Source organism: Engraulis encrasicolus, chromosome 5, assembly GCF_034702125.1.
Source record: "Engraulis encrasicolus isolate BLACKSEA-1 chromosome 5, IST_EnEncr_1.0, whole genome shotgun sequence".
Lineage (NCBI taxonomy): Eukaryota > Metazoa > Chordata > Actinopteri > Clupeiformes > Engraulidae > Engraulis > Engraulis encrasicolus.
In genome coordinates, this window is record NC_085861.1 from 21642775 (window position 1) to 21655980 (window position 13206).

At 41.4% G+C, this 13206-nt stretch overlaps 1 protein-coding gene across 1 annotated transcript; it reads left to right on the top strand.

Annotated features, from left to right (window-relative positions):
* The first annotated feature begins 3023 nt into the window (after window positions 1-3023).
* Window positions 3024-10851, top strand: LOC134448386 (myosin-14-like). Its single transcript, XM_063198061.1, has 4 exons — window positions 3024-4437; window positions 8388-8442; window positions 8660-8777; window positions 10665-10851. Exons 1-4 carry the CDS (start codon window positions 4141-4143, stop codon window positions 10681-10683), a joined length of 489 nt encoding a protein of 162 aa, XP_063054131.1. The 5' UTR covers window positions 3024-4140; the 3' UTR covers window positions 10684-10851.
* Window positions 10852-13206: the final 2355 nt, after the last annotated feature.

Genomic DNA, 13206 nt, shown 5'->3' on the forward strand with positions numbered 1-13206 from the left:
CTGGAAATAAACAACTAAAAATCTTACACAGTGCACCTTTAATTCTAGTGATTTCTATGACCATACAGTAACTCTTCAGAAAAACCTGCCCAACACCCCTTTTCACCCACACACAGTCATTCTAAACAGCCAAATTGGGCGGGGGGGAACCACCCAATCTGGCAACACTGTGTGTGAACCTCTTGCAGACAACGGCATCAGAATCAGCACTGTGGCGTCGAGTTCTACCAGTTTTTATTTTCATCTCTGTAATGGAAGACATGGGTCGTTACATAGAAGCAGGGCTGGACTGGCCATCTGGCATAGCGAGCCTTTCCCCGTGGGCCCCACACTCTCGTGGGCCCCTATTTTCCAATTGAAAAAAAGTAGGCTATTGTTCTTTTTTTTAAACATTTCTGAAAATAGGGGTGTACGATGGTGTCATGGTGGTGAGTCAGTTCTGCACCACTAATTATGAGGGGGGCCTTTAGGCCAAAAGTGCCGGGCCCTATTTTCCCCCCAGTCCAGCCCTGCGTGGAAGTAATGGTACTCATTCGAAACAGCATGCTGCTTGGCAACAAGACTCTAAAACATTCCCAGTGTGTCTGTCATCCTCCTCCTTCTGTCTGTGACCAAGATCTCATGAAGACGCAGCTTCTCCGCCATCTTGTGATGAATTTGTTTGTGATTAACTTGTTTGTTCCGTTTTCAATAGGCTAACATCTATTTATTTTGTTCCACTTATTTTGCTATATTTGTCATGTCTCTGTGGCCCCTCCAGCTTTAAAGATTTGTTTTGTCTTTTTTACGACTTAATTGATGTAGGACAGTGTGAGAGGTGGACAGGAAGCGAATGGGGAGAGAGACGGGTAGGGGTCGGCAAATTACCCGGGCCAGGCATCCAACCCGGGTCTGCCGCATGGCCAAGCCAGGGCAGCTGCCAGCTGTGGCCCAGCCCGGGACAAGTCATCTGAAAGTCCCCACACACCCAAAACATACAGTAAAATTAAATGAGGACCCTGGAGCCCCCCTCTCCCTGGGCCAAGGAGGAGTTTTTTTTGTGCATCAAGAAAATAAAAGAAATGCAGAAATGTGCCACAACAGGAAGTGCGAGTTTAAGAACACATTTGTTGGTTGTAATTTATTGTAATTCGTTGTACTTCTTGTCCATCGAGTAATGTGTGGCGTAGGCTAGTTGTGTTTAATACAACAATACTCATCTACTGATAAATGCACAGAAATGAAAAAAAAAGATTAATTGTCAATGCATAAAGTCTGGAGAAGGCTGTGGCAAGAGTACCAGGCTGGCCTTCAGGAGGTATCCATCCGCTCCAACACCACTCGCATCTAGCTCGCAAAGGAGAGCTATGGTAAAACAGAACCAGATCTGGGCCCAGAAAGGAGAGCTAGGGTAAAACAGAACCAGATCTGGGCCCAGAAAGTAACAGAGGGGTATACTGAGGAGCTGGTTCAGCAGTACACCAGGTTAAGTGGAGAGGTAAATCATCTAAGAGCCAGCAGATGGAGTAGGTGGAAAAGGACATACCGTATATGTGTGTATATAGGCCTATAGATTATATACTGTATATATAATAACAAAAATTGTTGGCTTTACTTAATTAAAAAATGGATATTGGTTTTACATCAATGCATTGTATAAACACCAAACAATTTAGTTAATTGAAATGTCTTCATTCCTAGCCAATCATCCTTTGTATTTTCTGCTCATTCAGTGAATGAATGAATGAATGAATGAATGAATGAATGAATGAATGAATGAATGAATGAATGAATGAATCTTTATTGAATGAATGAATTAATCTTTATTGAATGAATCTTTATCGTACGCAGTTGTGGAAACTTGTCTTCAGTTTCACCATATATATAAGACACATATGATAGGACAGGTTATACATTACACATTTAGAGGCATTACACTTTCAAGACAGACACTCCATCTCGAACAGAAATAATCAGGAGAATACCATGCTAAGATGAATAAATAAGTGAAATATAAGAATGCAAAAAGTAAAACATCACAAGCAATACCACTCCAATAAATAGATGATTACATACATAAAATACTGGTCATTTAGGACTCATCTAAGAAATAAATCCCACTTTGTTTATCATATGAACTGCATTTAGGACAAATGATTGCTTGTACGTATATGTTTCTAGTGGCATTTGGTACCCTAAAGCGCCTCCCTGAGGGTAAGGGCTCAAATTCGCCATGCAGAGGGTCTGATAGGTTCTTTAAAGATGTAAGTCCTTCACCATTTACCTACTTTTTCCAAGCCTATCTGATGTGTTGTCTTCCAAGCAACTTAGCAGAAGATTGGTTACAGATAGAGTTAGAGCAATGACAAGTTAGGTGACTTAGACCCACACACAGTGGTGATGGTTGAATTCGAACAGCTAATAATAATAATAACTGTATTTGTATAGCACAATTCATACAAGATCAAAAAACACGTTGCATATGGTCAGAAGGAACAAGGCACTCAGATGTGGCCCCTGGTGGCAACAGGGGTGAGGAAAAACTCACTTTTCACTTGATTCAAGATTTAGGATTTTTTTGGGGGAAAATGCAGTATAGTGTGAGAAGAAAACATGTAGTAAGGAAGAGACCAACGACCACCTACAGTAGGGGATCCCCTCCCCTGCCAGGGCTGGTTACACACAGATGAAAGGAAGAGGGAGGAATAGGGATTAGGCAGATCCGGGCACGGTGTTGTGGAGAGGTTATAAGGTAGGGGAGGTGCGGCAGGGCGAGGGCGAGGCTAACCCTCTGAACCCTAGACCAGCTCCCTTAACGCTTGGCCACAGCTACCGGCCACAGTAACAGAATGATGTTGAACCATGGGAGGGCAGCAATCAAAAGAGCTACACAATTAATTCACTTAATCCGAACATAATCCAAACAATTTTCTGTATGTACAATGTTATCATGTCTTATAGAATATAATAGAATAGAATAGAATAGAATAGAATATTTTTTATTTGTCAGTGTGACACACTCAACGAAATTGAGCATTCCTTGTTGATTGAGGCAAAGAAATATATGTATATATATAAAATAATAAAAAATATATATTTCAAAAAGTAGATATAAAAACTATTCATTGGTTGCAGAACTACCAATATATCTACCAATATATCATATATCTGATTCTACTGCCAGATGGCAGCAGCTCAAATAGGTTAGTAGCCTATTGGTTAGTATAGGTAGGCCTAATTGTGTATAACACAATTATCTCATATCCATGAGATAATAATAATAAAAAATACATTTTATTTGGAGCACCTTTCAAGATACTCAAGGACAATTTACCGGGCATAATAGTCAGTGGTAGAACGGAGATGGCCATGTCATTTTTTTCTGTTTAGTTTTTCACTGGCTGCCTCCCTAGCCTGGTACAGTATGACACGCCCATAATACTTCTTTTCATTCATATTATATGAATGAAATTATGTATTATGGGCGGGTCATACCAGGCTACTACCTCCCTCCATATGGTAGGTGCAGTAAAGGGGGATGCAGTGATGCATTGGCATCCCCACTTTTGGGTTCCCTAAATGAGGCTTTCTCAACTTTTACTGCAGACAAATGAGTGGACTGCAGCAGCAGTAACATTAAGAAACTAAGAATTAAGAATGGGTGTGATGTGTTTATTTTTTATTCTTTGGCTGATCAATATAATTATATGAATATGGAATGGAATAAATAGGCCCTACCGACTTCCCAGTTGAAGTGGCTATCTATCCCCCTCTCAAAAAAAAAATGTGACACCTCTTTAAAACTCGTAGCCTCCCTCCCTCCCTCTGTTTGTTTATCAAAAGGGCTTGGCAGAGGGAGGAGCATTGTGAGTGGCTTGCTACAATGTTGTGCTTACTACCCGTCTGGCAGGTGGATCAAGCTAGGTAAGGGAACAGAGTAGACACAGAAGAGAAGAGAACTCTTTATGTACCAGCGACAATATAATAAGGACAACCTGTCATAGCGATAGATATAAAAAGACAGCCAGAGAGAGAGAGAGAGAGATAGATACAGAGAGAGAGAGAGAGAGCAAAAGAGAAAGAGAAAGAGAGAGAGAGCCTGTTGACAATCTTACAGTCAAATCCCCTTCCTCTCAGCATCCGCTTGCTCGTTCGCTGACGATGAGAAGTTTGGTGGTTTTGTGTTTCTTGTCGTTCTCTCTGCTGGCCTTCATGGTGTACCAGGCTGCCATTCAGGAGTTGTCCATCCAGACCAACACTGCCCGTGTCAAGCTTGCCAAGGAGCTGGAGAAGGTGAAACAGAACGAGATCTGGGCCCTCAAGGCACAGGTGAGCGACGTCCAGCGAGAGCACAATAATCTCGGGGACAGCGAAGACCAACTGGCCAAGCAGATGGAGCAGGTGGACAAGGACACGGCTGACTCGCAGAAAAGCATAGAGACCTGCAGAGCAGAGAAGGTATAGCATATCAACAACGTCTTTGTTTTGATGTCATTTCAACTTCAGCATGCCACAGCGCCGGGCCGGCACGCATACCGGTGCAAATGTAGCCTACAAGCTCAAGCTGCCTATACGTATCCTACCACACCTTTCTTTACAAGGCAAAGGCTCAGCAGTGACGTTACTGTGCACGTCTTTATTCATTATTAGTAACCTGCAGTGCCGCTGACAGCTTTTGCTGGGCCCAGGACAAAGTCATTTGAAAGGGCCCCCCTACCCAATACATACAATAGAATGGGGACCCAATTCTGGTCCCCCTGTCTCTCTGGGCCCAGGACAACATACCCATTTGTCCCCCTCTGTCAGCGGGCCTGGTAACCTGACACCTGGCTGTCTTGCTTACGGTGGTGTGCTGAACATTTCTGTCTGACGAGGAAGAGAAATTCAACCTGGAGAATACAACTGAGGGTCTAGAATATAATGTTGTATTGACCTAGTTTTTATCCAACTGGTTTCACATACATTACATAAGACCGTGAAATGAACACAAAATTTGTAGCAATTTCACAGATTTTGCCTAAATTCTGTGTTGGGGTTACAGAAGTATACTTTCTATATATTTGTATGTAGTCACTGATTGTATTGCTCCAAGAGCCCTTGTTCATTTCACAAAATTCTGTGAATTCATGTTAACTTGTGAATTCATGTTATCATGTGTGAATTCATGTTAACTTGTGAATTCATGTTATCATGTGGGGGCATTGTGACTGAACACAGTGCTAGAGTGCAGTACATGTGCAGGGGTGCCAGTTGAAATCATGGCCCCATGAAAGGTAGATGTAGCGCTTCTCAGCAGGGGCGCTAGTGGAGAGGGGGGGGTGGGGGCATTGAGAAGGATACAGCTGAGAGGGGGTGCTGCGTAGTTGCCATTGGGGTCAACTCATGTCCATTTTAGTTTTTAATACTAAGGGGGTTGACATAATGACATCAATCTGGCACTGGGGGGCTTATGACGAGGTCAAGGGGGTGTTTTTCAAAGAAGGTTGAGAACCACTGATGTAGTACCTCAGAGCAAAGATCCACCAGCCTCCTCAAGGGCTGCCCATACACCAAAACAAAAGGTCCAGGTGTGAGACAGCATGTATGCCCCCCATCCCTGTTCACCCTGGACCACCATCCTGAGGCCAAGATTATCTGACCAATCTGTCAATATTCTGACAAGAAGGTCACAATTCAATATCAGCTGTTTTCAAAGCATGTCACTCTTTAACATCCAAGTGACCTTCTGATGAAGACAGAAGTCTCACGGTCAAAACAAGAAGGTTGAGAACCACTGATGTACCTCAGAGCAAAGATCCACCAGCCTCCTCAAGGGCTGCCCATACACCAAAACAAAAAAAGTGATGGGCAACTGGATTCAGAAGCTACAATTCAGTGCCGCAGATTCCAAGTGACCTGTTTTCCCCCTCCAAATGCCCCAATTTGACAGGTAAAACTAGGTCAGTTGGCCCTGCCGTGGCCAGCCAGTAGGGCACTCGCCTGCCATGCAGCTGACCCGGGTTCGATTCCTTTGCCGACCCCTCCCCGTCTCTCTCCCAATTCGCTTCCTGTCCACCTCTCACACTGTCCTATCAAATAAAGTGGAAAGAGACCACAAAAAATTAAAACTTGGTCGGCAATTTGCAATATGTGGCACTGGACTATAACTTCTGAATCTTGCCCGCCAAGTCTTAATAATACAGTATTGTTAGTCCACAAAAACACTTTTCCATTTCATTGTTTCTTCGTACCTCTTCAAGGCCTCTTGTTACGACCCAGCTCGTTCAGGGAGGCAACATGAAAGGGGGACTACATCATATTTCCATTAGATTGTTATTAATTGAGAAAACCACGAATGAATGGGGGTCTTTCCAATATGCAGACTCCCGTCCTCGGTCTGTGCTTGTGGCCTGGCATTTCACTGACACCCCGCCTCTGTGGAGGAAACAATAATGTTTTACCTGCTGTCAGCCTAGCCACAACAACTTTTGGGGGACTATTCTTCATTCACCATCCCGATTGCAAATGAGGAAATTACATTAGAAGTGCGCTTTTGCGAGATGTTGAGAAGTCGTCAGTTCCGTCACAAGCAGGCAAGTGAGCAAGGGAGGACGGGAGTCCGCATATATTAGAGAGAACCCATCAAGTGTCCAGGGGGGAAGTGTCATGCATGAGTGAGAATAATGTATATAGGTCCACTGTTTACAGGTGGTCACGGTCAGATGCCAAAACATTTTGGACAATTCCATGCTCCCAACGTTGTGGGAACAATTCTTAAAGTGTCTTTTATTTCAGACATGTGAAAGATTTTTTTTTTTTACCTGACATGTTTCGGAGATTTCCGTGTTCTTCAGAGGGTCACATGGATGTTGATGTGTGACGTGCTTTAAAACAGCTGATGTTCTGGCGGTGTGACCTTACTGTCAATATTGACAGTTTGGTCACACCTCTTGCTGTTAGAGTTGTGGTTCACCCTGGACCACCATCCTGAGACCACAACTCTTAACAGCAAGATTATGTGACCAACCTGTCAATATTGTCAGGAAGGTCACAACTCAACATCAGCTGTTTTCAAAGCATGTCACACGGACGTCTCACCGTCAAAACATGTCAGATAAAAGATAAACACTTTTACACGTTAAGAATTGATTTAACTCTAAGACATAACGAACGTCATACATCTACTTATGTTGTGGGAAAAGTTTGCAGCGCACCCCTTCCTCTACCAACATGACTGTCCCCAAAGCATGGTCCATACTATTACATGGATGAAAGAGTATGGCATGGATGAACTTAACTGGCCTGCACAGAATCCTAGTTGTTTAATGGCACAACGTTTCGGACCGTAGTTCTTCTCTGAGAAACGTTGTGCCATTAACACCTTAGCGCAGCGCCTATGTTATAACCTTACTGTCACCAAAACTGTAATGGCTATGTCTTAATCTGTTACTTAAGGCTCTATTCATAGTCATAGCAATGTTGGTATGATGTAGTTGAGCATTTTCAGCAAATAGTGAATAGGCCCGCCGGCGACCCCATCTGTAGTACACAACTGGGAGCATTAACAGTGTTGCGAACATTTATTATTTACTTCAGTTATTTTATTTTGTCCAGCACCTGTGCCACTGATGTGTGCGCATTCTCTGCCTTCCTGCACAGAATCCTAACCTGAACACATTTCATATGGATTAGAGCAGCGACTGAGAGCCAGGCCTTCTTGACCAACATCAGTGTGTGACCTCAACAATGTGCTTTTGGTAAAAAAAAATCCAATTAATACACTCCTCAACATTGTGGAGAGCCTTAATTCCCAGAAGAGTTGAAGCTGTAATAGCTGCAAAAAGTGGGCCGATATCAGAGGAGTTAGGAATGGGATGGCAGTTAAGTTTATGTGTGAGTCTAGGCAGCTTAGCGAATACTTTTTGGTAATATATAGTGTGCGTATATTCCGTTCTCCGATCTAGGAGCTTGCATACAGTATATACAGTGAAAGTTTGCCTGGCAGGTCAGACGGGTGACAGGAAATCAAACCTCAGGAGTGAATGAGCATACAGCAACAATAGAGGCAGGTTGTAACTGAACCCATAAGATAAAGTTACACTTCGGACATTACTGACACACTCCAATACATTGACACCTTTACTGAACAGTTCATAGTGAAAGAAAAAAAGTGAAAGCCCAACTGGAAGACATTGTCATTGTGACACAGCACTCCATAGCAAAAGTGAACACAGCACACTGCACACAACGAAATTGCACATACCCTGTATGCCTCACCCATGCAAGGGGGCAGCCCCCAATGCCGCCCGAAAGGGAGCAGTGCGGTGGGACGGTACCATGCTCAGGATACCGCAGCCATGGAGGGAGAGCACCGGTTAATCACTCCCCTTTTAATTAAAACATGTCTATCTTTTTATTTATTTTTACAGCAGGAGAAAGAGAACCAGAGAGCTAAACTCACTGATATTTTGGAAAAACTGAGAGGTAAACTTTTTAACTGTGAAACAGTGTGACGCGTGTGTGTGTGTGTGCGTGTGTTTGTGTGCGCGCGCGTGTGTTTTTGTATTATTGGGGTGCTGTAATTTGGACACTATTGAGATGTGCTATATAATACGTAAGAGGCGTGTGATAAGAGACTATAAATATGATATGAGACATCAACACCCCTCAGGATACCTCCCTCTCTTTTTTCCCCTTCCAGAGGCCCAGGAGGCTGAGAAGGTGAAGGCCCAGGAAGACATTCAGAAGCTAAAACAGCAGCTGCTGGACAGAGACCAGGCAATCTGCGCTTTCGTGGACAAAGCACAACCAGAGGGAATGTAAGGACTACATTGAGGATTATTCCTCTGGTTTTTCGTTATTAGAAATGCTACATGAAAGTATGGGGGACCCGTTTCGAGTCTGGCCGGCGTCATTTCCCAATCCTCCCCCATCTCTCTCTCCCACTCACTTCCTGTCAGCATCTCATATTGTCCTGTCAATAAAGGCATAAAAAGTCCCTAAAAATATTAAAAAGTATAAGTAGATAAGATAAGATCAACTTTATTGTCTGTTTGCACAGATATTTGTCTTGCATGACACTTCTTCTCCACAATCCACATGTAAACGCACATTAAAGACTCATAAAACACAATATGGCCTATAGAGTCTGGTCATCTCATCTGGGTCCATAAGCTGTTAGGGCAGCACAGTCCAATAAATTAAGTTACTAATTTAAGTCACTAAGTTAAATTACTTAAAGGTACACTGTGTAAGATTTTTAGTAGTTAGTTTAGTTTATTTCCAGAATTCATGCTACCCATTCACTAATGTTACCTTTTTCATAAATACTTACCACCACCACCAAATTCTAAGTATTCATTATGACTGGGAAAAATTGCACTTTTCATACTTGAAAAGGGGGATCTTCTCCATGGTCCGTCATTTTGAATGTCCAGAAATAGCCATTTTTAGCTGCAAAAATGACTGTACTGGGGCCATACTAGAAAATATTAGTTTATTACTTGGTAAACTTTCATGAAAAGATCAAATTTGGCAATAGGCAACCCAGTATCAATGAGCAGCATATGCAGTACCTTTTTTGACCATTTCCTGTACAGTGTACCTTTAAAAAAAAAAAAAGAAGACTTTTCCGCGTTAACTCCTGACCGTTTTACCAGAGAATCTCTAACAGGGAGAATGTTCACACTGATTGGTTCCCATTGTAGCCAGTTAGCTTTGCATGCATACTGCAGTTCCTATGGAGTGTCCACTAGTTGGCGAGCGTCGGTAAGTCCTTCATGTGGGAAAATGTATGGAATGGAAAGGGGGAACCCATATGCTAAATACATTGCTACTGCGATTTCCAGTCACAAATATCATCAACAAAACATTCCTGGTAAGCACTATGACTGCTGTTTAACAATAGGCTGTATTGACAAATTGTTCAGGTATTTAGTTTTACAGCAGGTTAGAAGATTTCGACCTGTACTCGCTAGCATCCTGCTAATGTTTATGGGTTTGGCCTCATACAAATTGAGCTTTGTGACCCAGTTTATAATAATCTAGTGGCGCAAAATAATCGAAACGCTACTCAAATGGGGTCTTATTATTTCTAGCTTCGAACTGAATATTAATATTTCAAGACAAAAAAATATAAAAAATCACAAAAATTATAATGGTAGAAAACTCCATTGACACCCATTCATTTTGCACTTAGGATTAGGGTTAGCCAGTTGTGGCTAGTAGCTAGTTCCGTGAGTGAACACCCCCTGGTTTTACGTAGGCCAGCGGTTCTTCATCTTTTTTTCACCCTCTTACCTGTGACCAAGATTCCCAACCCAAACTTCTACATGTGCATACTCACTAAAAAATATTTAATTGATTAATTGCAATGATAATGACTTTAAATGTGGACCAAAACATGTTTTAATTTGGTTTTGATTTGGCCTAGCCGAATTATAATGTAGCAGAATTTTGGTCACAATCTCAACACAAACAAAACTCCGCGGACCCCCTGGAATTTCTGCCACACCCACCAGGTTAAGAACCACTAGCGATCGCAATGCTTTTTTCATGTCTTCAGGTTCAACAGAAGTTGAATTTGAGTTGAGTGTCCAGTGCAGCTGTGCTGTGAATTATATACATTGTGCAGATACAGTAGCCTACAAGAGGCACTTGTTTAATTATAATGCACTAACATCTATTTTTTGTTTGCTTTTTTCCAGGAAGTTATGTGGATTATAGCTGTCACTCTCTACAAAATCACCAGCTGCGCAAATGTGGAAACACACCCATAATCCACCACACCTCTTTGTTGTATGGTTGTATGTTATGTCGTCTGTTTTTTATTGTTGTTTGTTCTCAGGAAAATAAACAGATGCCAAAAGTTCATTTGATATTTTTGCATTTAAATGGTTTCAGCCTTCAGTCCTTTCCACACTGTTAAGAGAGTTGTACAGCTTACATAAAGCTCTTCCACGCAAGACAAGAGTTAAAATACTCAAATTTTAATGTATTGAATTTATTCAAGTCAAGTCAAGTCAAACTTTATTGTTAAAAATCTACGTAACAGAGTTAACACAGAAGTTTTAAATTGCGTTTGACCAGTCTTCAATGTGCAGCTTGAACTAAACATATAAATATATTATTAATAAAACATATTATTAATAAAAAATAACATTATTATGTATCAGACATACAGTATGTGCTCCTGCATGTCCAATAGCTCTCTATAAAGTCTCTTTTTTCCCATCGTGTTGAATACTGTCAGGGCTGGACTGGGACCACAAACTGGCCTAGGCGTTTTCGGCATACATCAGCCCCTTTCTCCTACCCCCATATAATTACCATGGGCTCATCTAAGGTCTCTACGGGGTCTCTACTGGAAAAGTTGAAATAAACAAGCACAAAAAAACCCAGCATCAGCCCTCATGACTGCCGGACCACCGGGAAAATGTCCCAACTCCAACATGCTGTTTAGGCCTACACATTTAAAAAAATGAAGCCCTTTCCCTTTGTTTGTGCCTTTCGTTTACACACAGACAGTTTTCCTCTGGAACCAAATCATTCTTTTTAAAATAAGTGGAGAATGGAGATTGTAGTGTATTTACAACAAATTAACTGTGAAAATGTTACATTGACCATAGAGTAAAATTAATTTTGAGTGGGAACAAATGTTATCGGAAAGGAAAGGTAAGGTAAGGAAGGTAAGGTAAGGTGATCCATCAACATTCAGGAGCGGATTATATTAAAAAAAATGATTGACATATCTCAGATTGTATAAGGTCACAAAGTCATTTCTAAATCATTGGAGCAAAATTACCAAAAGAAGACAGTGACGGTGGATCCAAGAGTTCAGAAAGGAACACAAAACAACATCTTACCAACAGGAGGTGTTAATAACCCCATAAAATCAAAGGGTTCATGACTCAACCATAAGATAGCGACTAGGCAAACATTGCATGCATATCAGAGTTCCAAAGCCAAAACCAAATCTGACAAGGAAAGCATCAAGGCTTGTCTCAAATTTGCTAAAAACATATCGACAATGCATACAAAGCTTCTGAGAAAATATTATGGAGACAGATGTTACAAAAGTTAAACTTTTTGAAAGGAGAGCGTCCTTTAACATCTGGTGTGAAATGAACACTGCATTTGATAAAAAGAGCGCCATGTAAACAGTGAAACATGGTGGTGGGAGTTTCATGCTTTGGGGCTGTTTTGCTGCCTCGGGACATGGATGACCAGCTATGATTGAAGTAAGCATGAATTTGGCTCTTTACACACAAATCCTGAAGGATAATGTCCAGCCATCCATTTGTAACCATTCATTTGTCTTCATGCACTGCCAAAGGTACCCATAACTGCCAGCCAACAAACTGGTGCTGTGGGAGTACGTCCCACACTTACATAGGCCTATGTGGACATACTCAAGAAGGACGCAGGGGCCCAGAGTACCAGCGAACTGAAAACATGTATGGAGAATCGGGATGACTGAAGCAACGATGAAGGCTCGTCTGAGGACGACCTAGAGAGATCCATCCACTGTAGCTGATATTAAAACAATTCTGCAAAGAAGAGTTGGTAAAAATCCGTCCATTGCTAGTGCTATATGCAAGACTGCTCGTCAGTTCTTGTAAACACTTGACTAAAATTGTTGCTGCTGGAAGTGGTACAACAAGTTATAAGGTTCAGGGGGCAATTACTTTTTCTCACAGTACAGGCTCATACAGGTTTTAAGGCATTATTCTCATCATTATTCTTAACCCATTATTCTCTTAAACCTAACATCTGTGATCTTTGAGGTCAATTTGACCACCACAGCCACTAAAATGTCTACAAAATCAGTAGAAACAAAAACTTTGACACACTTATGTCTCAGATATTTAATGTTGGTGATATAAAAGTCCTAAAAATATATCCTAGCACCCCCACACACCAAAAAACGAACCCATGACTAGGCGAAAATGTGCAAAATAGCGATAAAATATCAGTGATTCATCTAAAACAGGTTAACAGATATCTTTGGGATTTCAGTTGCTTCATATACTTCCTAAATATGAATTTCTGTTATTTACAACATTTGAAAAGAAAAACAAATTTGTTTATCAAGGATAGTAACATCTATTATCCTCAGGGTCAATTTGACCCCAGAAGAAATAAACATATTCCCAAACATACGGAAAGATTTTTATATTCAAGATTAGTTTTGTTTTAATGTTTAAGACTGTATTTATAACATAAGCATATTAGTTAGGAAACAGCAGA